This window comes from Crocodylus siamensis, chromosome 6 (assembly GCF_052110815.1).
Source record: "Crocodylus siamensis isolate JL-2025a chromosome 6, ASM5211081v1, whole genome shotgun sequence".
Lineage (NCBI taxonomy): Eukaryota > Metazoa > Chordata > Crocodylia > Crocodylidae > Crocodylus > Crocodylus siamensis.
The window spans coordinates 10,727,471-10,741,151 of NC_143400.1; the positions used below are offsets into that span (position 1 = coordinate 10,727,471).

Genomic DNA, 13,681 nt, shown 5'->3' on the forward strand with positions numbered 1-13,681 from the left:
CCCGTCACGCGTGTCCCGCGGGGACGCGAGGGGGCGGCGGGGGCGCCGGTGCCGCGGGGGCTGCCCCGCACGGCGCGGGGCGGACGCGGCGGGGATCGGTCCTGGACTGGCAGCTCTGACACGGGCCGCTGGCACCGGTCAGGGGAGAAGCGGGCGGCCCCGATCCGGCCCCGCGCCCCTTGCACGGCGAGGCCCGCCCGAGCCCCGGGCCCAGGGCGCTGCCGCCGAGCCCCGTGCGCCCGAGGCAAGCGCGGCGGTGCCAGCCCGGGGGCCCCGATCCCGATCCCGCACCAGGGCCCCGGGGCACAGGGCTGGGGCGGCTGCTATTCCCGCTCTCGCTCTCCAGGGGGCGCCGCGGCTCACGCCGCCAGTTGCAGTGACGCCGCGCGGCCGCCAGGCGGTGCCCGCTCTCGCCAGCCGCCCCCGGCTGCGCCTGCGTAGAGGTCTGGGCGCGCCAGCGCTGCCGTGTCCCTTCCCGATCGGCCGGCCCCGGCGCGCCTGCGTAGTGCTGCCCCGCGGGAGGGGAGCACACTGCGCATGCGCCGCAACCCGCGCCGGCCGCTCGGAGTTTCGGGGCGGACGCGCCGGGGGCGCCTCGAGAGGGATCATGGGTAACGGGGACCCCGTGACGTGTTTCAGGGGGGCCCGCGCGGGGGACACTTGGGGCCGGGCCCGCGTGGGGCGAGCCCATGGGGCGACACGCGTGGGGGTGTGAACCGGGGCCGTGGGGCGGACACGCGTGGGGGCGCCCGAGCGCTGCCGGCCGGCTCCGAGCCGCCAGGCCCGGGTGTTGGGCACCCCCGGTGACCCGTGCGTGGTCCCCGCAGCCGTGGGCACCGGCACGTCACTGGCGCTGTCGTCGCTGCTGTCGCTACTGCTGTTCGCGGGGATGCAGATGTACAGCAAGCAGTTGGCGTCCTCCGAGTGGCTGACCATCCAGGGCGGCCTGCTGGGCTCCGCGCTCTTCTTCTGCTCCCTCACCGTATCCTCTGCCCTGGGGTGGGAGTCACGCATCCTTGGCCCTGGGGCAGGGAGGTCCCCAGGTCCTTGGCTGCCCAGGGGGGTGTCACTGTATCCTTGGCCCCCGGCGTCAGGCAGAGGGAGGGGTGTATGATGCGCTGCGCCATCCTCCTGCTCCTTTCCTTAGCTCAGCCCAGGCCTTCAACAACCTGGAGAGCCTGATCTTCGGCAAGGGCTTCCAGGCCAAGATTTTCCCCGAGAGTAAGTTCCCACAGCTGGAGGGAGCTAATGCAGCAATGGGGGCGGGGGGTACTGATGCCTCTGGAGATGCTGGGACTGGCTCTGCACTGGGTTTGCGGGCTGCCCCATGTGCCCACCCCTGCCCTGGAGGTCTGCCGGCTGCTCCTCCCAGGGCCCAACGGGCTCTGCAGTGGGGGTGCGTACCACACTGCCCCTCTTGCGGCTTTCTGCCTCTGGGAGTGGGTCCCGCCATCCTGCCCTTACCACCTCGGGCCTCAACCTCTCCCTGCCCAGCATCCCTGAATGACTCCCCTTCTCTCCCCCGCAGTCCTCGTGTGCCTCCTGCTTGCTCTCTTCGCCTCCGGCCTCATCCACAGGGTGTGTGTGACCACTTGGTGAGTGCACAGCCTGTCTTGGCAGGGGGTACACAGGGCACTGCCAGTGCAGGGGGGTTGGATAGCAGCTTGCTGAGCCCCGTTGCCTGGCCCTGCCTCTGAGAGTGCTTCAGAAGCATCCTAATGGGCTGTGCTTGCTTCTGGGAGGCTTTGCCCCTGAGGCGCTGCTGGAGCGGAGGGTCAGGCTGTTCCCAGCGGGCGATGGGGAGGGCAGCATTGCCAAGCAGGGCTAGACCCCGGGGCTGCTCAGCGCGGCAGCAGGGGCTGGCACAGTGCTGCAGGAAGAATAGGGCTTCAGCCACAGCTGTGGAGTGATGCACCCACATGTGGCTTGGGCCTGGTCTTGGCCTGGGAGCCCCAGCTTGGCCTCGGAGGCTTGTGTCCCTCCCCATGGGCAACATGACATGCCCTGTCTGGAGGTAGGGGTATATTGCCAACTCCTTTCTGCTCTCCCCTCCCAGCCTCATCTTCTCCATGGTTGACATCTACTACATCAACAAGATCTCCTCCACGCTCTACCAGTCCTCCGCCCCCGTGGTCGTGCCCACCAAGACTGTTGGCAAAGGCAAGAAGAGGAACTGATGCCCCTGGCCCTCTGGGGGACAGTGGGGGCAGCCACCTGGTCAGCCCAGGACTCTGCAGTGACCAATAAAGCAGCTTGTTTGTACCTTCTTGCCGGCAGCTCCTTGAGGCCCCGTCTCCCTGGATCTCCTTGGACCGTGGGTGGGGGGGCACGCCCTCTTCTCCCCCTGTCTCCCTTCCCCACTGCATGGTTGTGCCCTTGCTGCCTCTCCCCATGCTCATGCAGGGGATGCCCCCAGGGAGAAGGGCCAGGCTACAGCAGGCTGTGGTGGTCAAACACAGGCCCGGGTGGTGCCAATGGGACTGCCTCGACTCCAGCAGTGCCAGCTGCCCCCAGGAGGTGGAGCTGTGGCACAGGCAAACGCTGTTGGCACTGGGGAACTGGAGTCAGCCACGGCCCAGAGGGGCAGCACCATGGCACCAGGGTAAGTATGGGCAATGCTGTGCTCCCTCTGCCCCCTGCCATCGTGGCCCTGGTAGCTTCTGCTGCTCCAGTAGCAGGCAGCACCTTCTGGCAGATGCTGCCTTTGCACTGCCTGACCCCTTGGAGCCCTCCTTGCCTAGATGGAGCTCCCTCCCTCATGGGGGAAGAGGGGCAGCAGAGGCCATGTGGCAGAAGGACCCAGGCAGCTGGTATTGCCCAAGGACCATTGGTCACTGGCTGTTCCCAAGGCACATGGCACCCTGGTGCCTCTGAGGAAGGGCAGGCTGCCACCTCCCCAAGCCGCTGCCTTTCATGTTTATAGGCTGTCAGTCTCAAGGCATTGCGGCCGTTCCCACTGCCTCCCCCCAGGGCATCTCTTGGCGTTACCAGTTTCTGCGCTGCGAGTTGTGGCAAATGCTGTGCTGCCTCAGAGACTGGCCACAGTCCTCAAGCCAAGCTCAGTAACACTTAGTGCGCTGAAGGGAGCACAGCAGCTTGGGTCTGGGGGCAGCTGCTGGCTGACTCAGCGCTGGCCCCAGGCTCTTGGCTAAACCAGCAGGACAGGGATGGCACTAATCTGTGCTCAGCCTACCAGGGCTGTTGGGATTAATGGCCCCACTTGGGCAGGGCTGAGCTCAGCATGGGGCTGCTGGGCTAGTGGACACCCTGCCTTCCTCCCCGCTCCTGGAGCCCAGGGTGGGGGGCAGGGTGGACCCGAGCCTGGCCTGGGTAGCACGTGGGGGACCCAGGCTCTTGTGTGCCCAGCTGTGACAGCAGACAGTGATTCAGTGGGGGAGCAGGCCGGGTGAGGGCTGTCTGCTGTGGAGCTCTTGGGAGTGAGAATGTGCTGACAGCATCTGTCTAGGCCTGCACCGCAAGGAAAATCCCAGCAGGGCCAGGCAGGTAGGAGCAGGCTCTGGCTCCAGCAGGGAGCACGTGGCTGGTTGTGCTGGGCCAAGGGCACTCAGCTGCTGTTTGGGGCTGGTGTCCTGCCTGCACCATGGCAGTGGAGGCCCCAGTGCCAGATCCTAATGCCAGGCAATAGCCACCCCTGCCTCTGGATCCAGGCTGCCTGCCCCCAGCACTGCTGGCTGGCCGTGGGCCCACTTCCCTCCAGCTGCTGGCCTGGCCTACAACATGGCTGCGCCGGCTCGGCTCAGCAGCCCTGGGCGCTTGGCAAGAGAACAAAGGCGCAGCCCCACCCCATTCCTCTAGCACGTTCCCAGCCCGGCTGTCACGGCCAGGCAGGGGGACGCGGTACAGGGGGTGCATGGGATGCAGGCTGGGAGCTGCTGGCAATACGGGGGCCGAGGCCAGGAGCCCGAGCAGGCACGGCTCCGGGGCGGCCTCGGCGGTGCAGCAATGGCCTGGGCCAGACCCTGCCGCCGCGGTTCCATGGGCTGCTCGGGGCTTGCTCTGCCGTCCCCGCGGCCCCGGCTGGGGAGGAAGGGCAGGCTCTGCTTTGCCCTCGCAAGCGCCCTGGCCCCGCACTCCCCAGCAGCCGGGGCCGGAAGCCAGGTGCTTCCTGCTGCGGCTTCCTGCGGCTCCGTGGCCGGGGGGTTCCCGGTCTGGAACTACAACTCCCGGCAGGCTGCGCGCGGAGCATGCGCAGAGTTGCCGGTGGCGCGCCAGCAGAACGTCAGGTCTGCGACGGGCAGGAGCTGTTGGGGCTGTCCTAGGTGGGCGCCGCGCCGGGGGCGGGGAGGGGCCCGATCCCGATCCCGGGGTGGATGGGCCTGACCCGGGGGGAGGAGGAGGAGGAGGAGGAGGAGGGGAGGGGAGGGGAGGGGAGGGGTTGGGATGGGATGGGATGGGCCCGGCAGGGGGGGAACCAGACTGCCTTGGTGGAGGAAGGATGGGCTCAGCCCGGGCCATGGTGGGGATTATAGGCCCGATTCCGGGGGCCTGGGGTGCTGTGCTGGGGGGTGCACAGCCAGGCAGTCCCTTACCTATCGTTTGTCCCTCGCAGCTGCCCCGTGCCCCCACCCGCCATGACGAAGCTGGCACAGTGGCTGTGCAGCCTGGCCCTGCTGGGCACCACCTGGGCTGCCCTAGCCTGGGCCCCGCTGGGCCCGCACTTGCCCGAGCCTTTGCATCAGGTGCTGTGGCCCTTCCCCACATACCTGCTGGTGGCATTTGGCTGCTACTCCCTGGCGACTGTGGGCTACCGCGTGGCCACATTCAATGACTGCGAGGCGGCGGCCAGGGAGCTCCAGCAGCAGATCCAAGAGGCCAAAGCAGACCTGAGCCAGCACGGCCTGCAGTTCTGACCCTAGCGTGGAGCGGGGCCTGTCCGCAATGATGCACCTGGGACCTCCTGACGAGCACAATAAAACATTGGTGACTGAGCCTGAGCCTTGCTGGTGGCTCTGGGGAGCAGTGGCTGGTGCTGGGGTGTAGGCTGGTGGCTGCAGCTGAGTCACCATGGCTTCCTGCAGGTACCAAGCAGGGCCTAGGGGCCAGGGCAGCACTGCCAGCTTCAAGAGCCCCATGCGCCTGCAGGCCTGTGAGGGTCGGGTTAAGTTTGGAAACAGCCTGGGCCTGGGGAAGCCCCAGGGTCCCTCAGGGCAGCTCTGGTGACTCACTGGCTGGTGCTCTTGCCTCTGAGTCAGTGTCTGGCTGCAGCTTTGGTGCAGTGCTGCTGAGCACGGTGCTGCTGGCTCAGGTGTGCTGGGGCAGTCAGTCAGGATCCTGGGGCTGTTCTTAACAGGCAGGGAGATTCTGGGCTCTCCTAGGAATCCCCCGGCCTGGCTGACTCTGCACATCTGATGCTCAGCTGGGAAGGCCTTGCCAGGTGCCCAATGTACGTGAGGCCCAGGCATTCCCCTGCAGCATAACTCCCCTGCTCGTATGTGTCACCAGGGCCACAAAAAACCTGCTCTGCCTTTGATTCTTCTCTCTTTCTCTGATTGCTTGAGCCACCAGGTTTTATATCCGTGGGGCAGCAGCTGGGGCCTAGGACTCTCATTAGGGGACTGGGATAAGCACGTTCTTTCCCACTCGGGTGCCAAGTGCTGCTTGTGGAGCAGGGTAATGCCCAGGGCTGGGTGCCACAGGCTCCTCACAGCCTCGTAGGAAAAGCCCAGGGAAGTGGGGAGGATTCCTATTTCCTGTGAGCTCGAGAAGCCATGGGGAGGAGGCAGAGTGGACCTGGCAGCGCTGCTGGGCCGGGCCTGGTGGAGCTCTCCATGGAGGTTGTGCACTGTAGCTTGTCCTTGCCCTTGCAGTGGGATGGCTTGGCTGGCTGCTCTTTCTCCAGCCACTGCTGAGGGGTGCTACCAGTGGGGCCCATCTCCCTGAGGAGCTGCAGCCTTGGCCCCATGGGCTTTGTCCCTGGGTCTATCCTGCCCTGACACAGGCAGGACGGCCCACATGGCTCCCCAGCCAGGTGGGTGGTGCTGGTGCCTGACACAGGTTGGGACCTGCCCCCCTGGCAGGCTCCCTAAGTTTCTCGCATACCAGCCCAAGGACTTTCTTGTTCTTAATTACTGGATGCGCATCCTTCTCCAGAAGGAGCTGTTGGTATCGGGAGGGAGGAATTGCGCTAATTAGCAGGAGTGACTAATTAGCTGTTTCCTGAGCAACAATGCCAGTGAGGCAGGTCCTTCCTGTGGCTGCACCTGCACTCAGCCCTTTGTTAAGGGCAGTGCTCAGCTAAGAGACAGGCCTGGGTCTTTGCCCTGGGGTTCCCAGGGTCCCCTTGCAGCAGCCTTCCAGGTGCTGGCTCCCCCTGCACAGCAGCTCTTGGCTGCAGGCTCTCTGATGCATGCTGGGTGTGATGTGCAGCAGGCAGAGGAGATTCCCCAGCCCACAGTGCTGCCTGAGGGGCTGTGGCCCTTGCCCTTACATGGGAGCAGGCTCTTTCCTGGGTTTGCCTCGCAAGGACCTGGGCCTGCTGCCCCTGCCTTACTGTCCCTGCTCCTCTGCCTCTTGCTGAGCCCAGGGAAGGGTCACAGTTCCCAGTATTGGTGCTGGGGGTTCAGAGAGGCATCCATGCTCGCCCCTGTGATGGGAGAGGCACCTTCAGGGCTCTGTGATGTGCGAGCACTGGGTTTTGGGCCCTCACTGGTGTATCCAGGCAACCCAGCTCACCTCCACTCCTAGGCCTGTGGACCTGAGCAGGAGTGCTGAGCTCAGCAAGGAGTAGCTGTGCAGAGGTATTGGCTCCACTGGGAGTGGATGAGAAGCAAGTAGTACCTGCCTCCCTGGGGAGGGGGTCCCAGCTGTATCTATGAAACCTGCTGGTGAGTCCCAAGCTTCTCCCAGGCTTGGCACAGGTGCGTGTGCTTGGGAAGAGCTGGGCCTGCAACCACCAGTGGAGACAATGTTCTCGGGACATGCCATGTGACTACAGGGCAAGCTGCCTTCTCTACCTGGCTGGGCCCTGCCTCAGGCATGCGCTTCACAACCTCCAAGACCCCTCTGAGGTCCAGGTAACACAGCCCCTTTGGGTTGCTGCCACTGTCCTGAGGCTGCCTGAGGGAGGCTGATCTTAGCCTTGCCCACTGACCCTGGCAGGCTGGGGGTCATCCCCCTCCACCCTTCACCAAGGTGCGAGTCTAGTAGAAACAGCCCTGCACATGTTGCTGCCTCCCAGCCGAGGCTCCCATGACTCCTCCCTGGGCTGGGGAGTGGGAGCGTCTGCATGAAGCCGCGCACACGCTGTGTGGAGGTAGGGTGTTTACCAGACCAAGGAGCCCTGCGGGGCTGGCGGCGGATGGGTGTCTGGGAACTGGCGGGGCCTCCCCGCAGACGCAGGGCGGTTGTTCTGCTAGGATCTGGCTGACATTGTGCAACCATGGGATCTGAACTGGCTTCTACCCGGCTCACTTGCCCGCTTCGTGCCCATTGCTGTGAATGCTTTAATTGAGTTTGATTAGAGCCCGGGCATGACCTTGGTTTGATCTCTGCTGGCTGGGAGCTCATTCGATTGAGAGGCAAATTGATTGCAACGTGGCTGCATTATTAGTTTGCAGCAAGCCCTGCCAGGAGGGTGTGGTACACCGCGGTGCTGCTCAGCCTGCCATGCAGCAGCCAGCACTGCCCACCCTTGCGAGCCACGGGGCTTCAGCCCGTTGTCCACTTCACCCCAGGTATCCTGTCCTCCCCACATCTGCCGCACCCAAGTCATGGCAGCTGTGTGTCCCCAGGAGGGCAGATCTAGGGGACAAGGAAGCAGGTTCCACATGCCAGGAAGTGGCTCTGATTTATTGAAAGGCACTTTTAACTGTGTAAAAACAGGTACAATCCAAGGCATCCGGTGGAGAGCAGCGTAGCCCCCTGAAGCCTGCCTGGCTCCCCCGCACCTCTCCTGGGAGCACTGCCCAGAGCAGGGGGTGGAAGTGGGAGGGGAGCTGACCATCACCAAGGGGTGCTGGTGCAGCCTTACATGCTCAGGACCCCAGGCCCACTGCGGCACCTGGCAGTGGCTGTGCAGTGTGTGTGGTGGGGGGTCTTTGGCTGGAATGGGTGGAAGATGCAGCTTTTCCAGGGTGGAATCACAGTGGGGGATGGGTCCCTTCTCCTTCATTACTTAACACCCGGGGTTGGGGTGAAGTGGGCTCAGCACTTGTCATGGGCTCAGTGCGGCTCCGTCTGTCCCCAGGCCAGGAATGGCGCAGTCCTGCCTTGCCTCAGGCCTGCAGGGATTTGTATGGCTTGTCCAGACTTGGGGGGTACTGCCAGAACAGCCAGAACCGCAGCAGGCTGGTGACAATCCCAGGCATGTTGGGGACCTGGTGGGAGAACACAGATCCACATGGTGACCCGGGGGCACCTGGCTGCTGCTCTGTCAGCTGCATCGCTAGGGGCTTTATTGGCCCATGGCATCTCATTAATTGAAATCAATGCCCATTGCCCAAGTCCGATCACAAGGCAGCGATGGGGGAAAGGGGTGGCAGGACACAGGCACCCCCTGGGGACGTGACCCCTGCAGCTGGGATTTGAGGGAGCAGCCCCCACCCTAGCACCTGCGTACTCACCATGATGTAGAGGTCATGCAGCTGGAGGCCGTACAGCGTCCAGCTGGTGGAAGCCAAGAAGGTGGCCACGGTCAGGGAGAAGGACAGGCACTGGGTTGACCTGGTCCGGATAATCTTGGCCTGTGGGAACACGGGGGCTGCAGCCAGCACAGGGGGGCCTGGGCCTTACCCCACTGTGCGGCAGCCTCTTGGTCCTGGGTTGCTCTGAGCCAGGCCCAGCGCCCCGTGCCCTGCTCCCACCCCTCGCTGCCCACGCACCAGGTCTGCCAGAGGCGAGAGGTACATGCTGATGGTGAAGGTGCTGCAGAAGAGCCCCAGGCGCGTTAGGCGCGTGTCCAGGTCCGGCACCAGGAGGCTGAAGTAGCAGTAACCCAGCACCAGCAGGCCGAGCAGGGCCAGGCTCCACAGCAGCACGCGGCGCTGTGCAGGGGAGGAAGACGGCAGTCAGGGCAGGTGCACGCACCCCCTCGGGCACCCCCGCCCCGGGGGACGGAGCAGCCCAGCACCTTCTCGGGGCTGAAGTAGAAGTAGACGAGGATGTAGAGGGTCTGCAGCGCGGCGCCCACGGTGTTGACAGCAATCAGGGTCCAGTCCTGCTTCAGGCAGCCGTAGCTCAGCCAGCTCAGGTTGCTGCGGGAGGAGGGGGCGGCGTTACCTGCGCGGGGGCACCGGCCCTGCCGCCCCAGTGCCCTGCAGCGGGCGCGCGCCCGGGTGCACGTACTTGACGTCGGTGGTGAGGAAGGGCAGGAAAGGGATGTGCTCCACGCTGCGCGTCGCGACCATCTGGCGCAAGTCCGACCTGCGGGACACCGGAGCGCTGGGGCGCGGGGCGTGCGGGCAGGGCTGCCGGCCCCGGGGAGGATGGCTTGGCCCCCCACCCGTGCCCCTCCCCCGGCGGTGCTCACAGGCCGGTGGCGAACATGGCGAGCGAGCAGGTGGTGCAGACGACCGGCAGCAGCGCCCACGGCTCCATGGCGGCCCCGGCTGGCCGCACCCCCAGCCCGCGGCACGGGCCCGCGCATGCGCGCTCGCAACTTCCCCCCCCGCCACCCCGCGTCTGAGCCCGCCCTGCCCCGGCGGGGCGGACGCAGCGTCGCAACCCCCCGGGACAATCCCGCCCCCGCACCGCACGGCCCCCCTCCCTGACCCCGCAGCGCCCACTGTGCCCCCCCGTATGAGCCCCGCCCCCGCCAGTGCCCCCGCAGCACCCTGGACAGTGCTGGGCACCGACCTGCCCCCCCCAAACGCCCCCTCCCACCGGCCGCGCGGCCCCGCAGCCACCACCCGACTGCCCCCGGTCCTCCTCCGCCCCCCGCCCCGGCAACCGGGGTCTGCCCCCCTCGGGGCTCGCTCGGAGCTGCCGCGGGGCCCCGGGAGCTGCCCGCACCCCCCGGGCCGGGGGGGGCGGCGGGGTCTGCGCCCGGCCCGGTGCGAAGCAGGCTCCGTCCCGGGCCCGGGCAGGCTCGTGGCCGCAGCAGGAGCTGCCCTTCCCCCTCCCCGCACGTCGGCTCCCGCCGCGCCGCGCCAGGGGCCAGCAGTGCCGGGGCCCGGGGCAGGATCCGGCGCCCGCACGGGGCGGGGGCACGGCTACCCGGCCCGGCCATCGCATCCCGCCCCGCCTTCAGGCCCGGGCTGCCGGGCTGCGCCGCCCCCGCCCTCCGCAAACACGCCGTGTACAGAGCCTGGCCCTGGGCGGAGAGCCTGGAGCCTCTGCCCCACGCCCCGCGGCGCCCCCGCCGTCCCCGTGCCCAGCCGCCTGCGGCAGTGGCTGCAGCCCAAGGCAGGTGAGGAGCAGGCAGCTATGGCCCCTGCGCCCAGCACACCGCACCAGGCTCCCCTCCCTGCCCACAGCACCAGCCCGCTCTTTTCTGTTATTTATTCTAAACAAAACGTATAAAAACTCCCAGAGGAGGAAGGAAGCTGCACAGATGAAGAAGGGGAAAGGGCTGAGGAGGGAGGGTCACAGTCCTGTGCTCCAGGCTCAGGCTGCTGTGGGACAAGGGGGGTGGGGAGATGCTCTTAGCAGCCCCCGACGCTGCATGTCCTCGGTGCCTGCGGGGCTGGCAGATGCTGGTGCTCCAGGGCTGGGGGCGCTGCCCCGGCGCTGCCCCCCTCCCGTGGCTCCAGGTTTGCTCCCAGGACCCGCTCCAGTCCCAAGCCAAGGTCACCGCTTCCAGAGGTCCTGCTCCAGCAAGGCCAGGCCACCACCAGCATGGCTGAGCCCCAGCATAAGGGCCAGGCCCCAGGCCATGCCCAGCTGTGCATGCCCTGCCTGCAGGACATATCCATGCTGTACAGTCAGAGGTGGCTCCTCCAGGTCCCCAGTCCAGCCCACAGGCACTATACAGTGGAAGGAGGAAGTGCTTGCCATCTCCGTTTTTTGGCAGGGGAGCAAATGTATCCCTGCCCGGGTCCCACTGCTCCCTGCAGGGCTGAAGTACAAGCTGCCAGCTCAGCTTCGGGTCCCCAGACCCCTAATACTGACAAGTTCTCAGCTGCCACCACGTGCGGGAGGATCAATGGCTAGGCATGGGTGTGCATGAGCCACACACCCATGCTCCATGGGCACAGGAGGTCGGCTACTATGCCGGGCCTGCCCCTCTGTCCCGCCGACTCTGTCCTCCGCTGTCCTGCCACTCAGTCCATGTGGCCGGGCCAGGCTGGGCCTCACAGGCCAGGCAGCACCAGAAGGGGAAGGAGGAGGCTGAGGAGGGCAACGGAGCTGCTCCTGCGCATCGCTGCGTTCTGGTCCACACTCCGCAGGACGTGCTGCGCTGGGTCGTCTGCAGGGGACAGGGTCCAGGAGTGGTGTGAGCCCCATGCTGCCTGTGGCTACTGCCACAATTGCATGCCCACCCTCCAGCCCATAGCAGCTTCTAGCACCACCTCCCCCCTCTGTGGCTGCCCCATCTCTGCAGACCCATCTGCCCCAGAACCATACCTGCCAGGATCCCGCTCCGTTCCGTGGGGATGGGGCTGGGCGGCGTTTGACCTGGAAAGCAAATGCAGAGATGCAGGTGAAGGGCAGCCTGCAGCAGCCAGGTCTCATTCCAGCATCTGCCCATCCCGTCCCTTGCTCCAGGGGCAGGCACTTGGTGTGCTACAGAGACCCCCACCCCTCGCCCCCAGGCTGGCCAGGGGCCATGGCAGGGGTCTGACTCAGCGGGTGGGTGGACAATGCAGCTGCCTGCAAGGGCACAGCCAGGGCTGTGACTCAGGCTTCCTGTCCCCGGATGCTTGGCACCTGGGGGTCGCAGAGGGTGAGAGGGGTTGGGGGAGGGGAAGAGATGCAGGGGCTGAACTGGCAGCAGGGGGGCAGCAGGACCCAGCACCCGGAGATACTCACTGGCTTTGCCAACCACAGTCACCTTCAGCTTCAGGCAGGTGTCCCCATGGTGGTGTATGGGCTTTGCTGGAGAGGAGAGACACAGGTCAGAGGGACCACAGACCAGGGAGCTGGGTCAGGGCAGCGCAGTGCGCCCTGCAGACCCTTCCCGTCCCAGCCCTGCCAGGCCCCTGGGCACTCACAGATGTAGTAGTAGCTGTGCCCCTCCTTGAACTCCTTGCCCAGCGTGAAGGGTGTGAAGCGCTGGAACTTCTCCGAGAAGCGCTCAGGGCCGTGTAGCGCCGTTGGCTTGTTGCACTCCCAGCGCACCTGGTCCTTGGAGCGCGGCTTGCAGGTAACAAACTCCTCACGCTCCACCAGGTACAGCGTGTAGCGCTCCATGGCATGGGCGCCTGCGCTGCCCTCCTCGTAGTGCGGGCAGATGACGTCCAGGTAGTCATTGAGCCGCACCTCCACCACGTAGTCATCCCACAAGAACCTGGCGCAGAGCGGGGCAGTCAGCACAGGGGCACAGTGCCGACGACCTGCAGCCAGCACCCCCGTGCCCGGCCCCGGAGGGTGGAAAAGGGAAAGAGGTGCGTCCTGCCGGACTCTGCCCCTGGGAGCTTTACAGGGTGGAGGAGAGGGCTGATGTGCCTGGTTTGACACCTCATAAACTCCAGGCCAGCTCAGCCTGGGCCCCTCCTGGCTCCCCAAGAGCCCCGGGGGGCAGACAGCCTGTCTCCTGCTCTCCCGGCCGGGGAATCGCCTGGGCTGCCCCCCCGGAGCAGGCAAGCAAAGCCTATCTGCCCCGGTGTGCGTGGGGGGCACCGCACTGACCTGCCCGCCAGCCCCAGGCCCGTCGCAGCTGTGGCCTCTGCACCCCCCGGCCCGGGCATTTCAGCGCCCAGAGGAACTGGGACCAACAACATGTTTGTCAACAGGCTTCCTGCCCCCGGCGCCTGCCCTGGCCGCCCGCCAGCCCCTGCGGGAAGGAAGAGGCCCCTCTCCCGGCCTGGGAAAGGAAGGGCCCCCGCACCTGGCTCCCCCCGTGAACTTCGCCCTGGCCCCGCTTGAACATTGACCGGGGAGCGCTGCCAGCCCGGCCGGGCCCCGCGGCACGGAGCCCCCGGGGCCGCCCCCTCGGGCCCGCCGGCAGCCGGGCAGGTGCGGGCGCGGGGCCGGGAGCGAACAAAGGCGGCGGCGCCTCCCGCCCCGGTCGCGCCCGCTCCAGCCCCGCGGCTCCATCTTCCGTCCGCGGCCGGGCACAATGGGCGCGGGGCGGCGCGGGGCACCTGACTCCGCCGCGCCCCCCGCACTTGTTTACAAACTCCGCCGGGGCCGGGGCCGGGGCCGGGGCGGGAGCGGCCACCGGGTCGCTCGGCGGGCCCGGCGCCGCGTGGGAGCTCCCCGGGCAGGGGCGCCCGGCGCTCACCTGGGGTTGGAGCTGTTCCAGAAGACCGTGTGCCTGTCTGCCGTCGCCCCCCAGCACAGCGCCAGCAGCGCCAGCCCCCACAGCGCCATAGCCCGGCCCGACCCGACCCGGCTCGGCTCCGCCCGGCCCCGCCGCCGGCTTTTGTACCGCGGCGCCGCCCCGCCCCGCCCCGGCTCCTCCTGCTGCTGGGCAGGCCCCGGCCCCGAGCCGTGCACCGCACGCGTGACCGTGTCACATCCCCGGGAACGCGGCCCCGCCACTGCAGCATGGGGCTGCGCACCCACACGGAGCCACACGCCAAGAGCACGCGGGGCCATGTCACGCTCGGCATGGCCGTGT

The 13,681-nt window shown here is 66.9% G+C and overlaps 4 protein-coding genes across 4 annotated transcripts; 2 read left to right on the forward strand and 2 right to left on the reverse strand.

The window, feature by feature from the left end:
- Positions 1-464: 464 nt before the first annotated feature.
- KRTCAP2 (keratinocyte associated protein 2) lies at positions 465-2,262 on the forward strand. The gene is made up of 5 exons (XM_090053355.1): positions 465-611; positions 828-982; positions 1,158-1,221; positions 1,529-1,595; positions 2,057-2,262. The coding sequence occupies exons 1-5, from the start codon at positions 608-610 to the stop codon at positions 2,175-2,177; spliced, it is 411 nt and encodes a 136-aa protein (XP_089909481.1). The 5' UTR covers positions 465-607; the 3' UTR covers positions 2,178-2,262.
- Positions 2,263-4,190: 1,928 nt separating this feature from the next.
- On the forward strand, positions 4,191-4,950 carry DPM3 (dolichyl-phosphate mannosyltransferase subunit 3, regulatory). The gene is made up of 2 exons (XM_090052768.1): positions 4,191-4,280; positions 4,571-4,950. Exon 2 carries the CDS (start codon positions 4,593-4,595, stop codon positions 4,869-4,871), a length of 279 nt encoding a protein of 92 aa, XP_089908894.1. The 5' UTR covers positions 4,191-4,280; positions 4,571-4,592; the 3' UTR covers positions 4,872-4,950.
- Positions 4,951-7,777: 2,827 nt separating this feature from the next.
- Positions 7,778-9,641, reverse strand: SLC50A1 (solute carrier family 50 member 1). Its single transcript, XM_090051801.1, has 6 exons — positions 9,488-9,641; positions 9,304-9,381; positions 9,089-9,212; positions 8,841-9,002; positions 8,583-8,702; positions 7,778-8,336 (listed from the first exon to the last, which is right to left on the reverse strand). Exons 1-6 carry the CDS (start codon positions 9,553-9,555, stop codon positions 8,235-8,237), a joined length of 654 nt encoding a protein of 217 aa, XP_089907927.1. The 5' UTR covers positions 9,556-9,641; the 3' UTR covers positions 7,778-8,234.
- Positions 9,642-10,443: 802 nt separating this feature from the next.
- EFNA1 (ephrin A1) lies at positions 10,444-13,482 on the reverse strand. Its single transcript, XM_090051654.1, has 5 exons — positions 13,343-13,482; positions 12,111-12,406; positions 11,929-11,994; positions 11,524-11,574; positions 10,444-11,365 (listed from the first exon to the last, which is right to left on the reverse strand). The coding sequence occupies exons 1-5, from the start codon at positions 13,429-13,431 to the stop codon at positions 11,250-11,252; spliced, it is 618 nt and encodes a 205-aa protein (XP_089907780.1). The 5' UTR covers positions 13,432-13,482; the 3' UTR covers positions 10,444-11,249.
- Positions 13,483-13,681: the final 199 nt, after the last annotated feature.

Excerpts from the sequence above, each read along its gene's own strand:
- EFNA1 (XM_090051654.1), bottom strand. The coding sequence starts at position 13,431 with ATGGCGCTGTGGGGGCTGGCGCTGCTGGCGCTGTGCTGGGGGGCGACG. Across the intron at positions 12,407-13,342 it reads TGGAACAGCTCCAACCCCAG|GTTCTTGTGGGATGACTACG; the intron begins GTGAGCGCCGGG and ends GCTCTGCGCCAG. Across the intron at positions 11,575-11,928 it reads GACTGTGGTTGGCAAAGCCA|GTCAAACGCCGCCCAGCCCC; the intron begins GTGAGTATCTCC and ends TTTGCTTTCCAG.
- DPM3 (XM_090052768.1), top strand. The coding sequence starts at position 4,593 with ATGACGAAGCTGGCACAGTGGCTGTGCAGCCTGGCCCTGCTGGGCACC.
- SLC50A1 (XM_090051801.1), bottom strand. The coding sequence starts at position 9,555 with ATGGAGCCGTGGGCGCTGCTGCCGGTCGTCTGCACCACCTGCTCGCTC. Across the intron at positions 9,382-9,487 it reads GCCATGTTCGCCACCGGCCT|GTCGGACTTGCGCCAGATGG; the intron begins GTGAGCACCGCC and ends GGTGTCCCGCAG. Across the intron at positions 9,213-9,303 it reads TTCCTCACCACCGACGTCAA|CAACCTGAGCTGGCTGAGCT; the intron begins GTACGTGCACCC and ends CTCCTCCCGCAG.
- KRTCAP2 (XM_090053355.1), top strand. Across the intron at positions 983-1,157 it reads TCTTCTTCTGCTCCCTCACC|GCCTTCAACAACCTGGAGAG; the intron begins GTATCCTCTGCC and ends AGCTCAGCCCAG. Across the intron at positions 1,222-1,528 it reads GGCCAAGATTTTCCCCGAGA|TCCTCGTGTGCCTCCTGCTT; the intron begins GTAAGTTCCCAC and ends TCTCCCCCGCAG.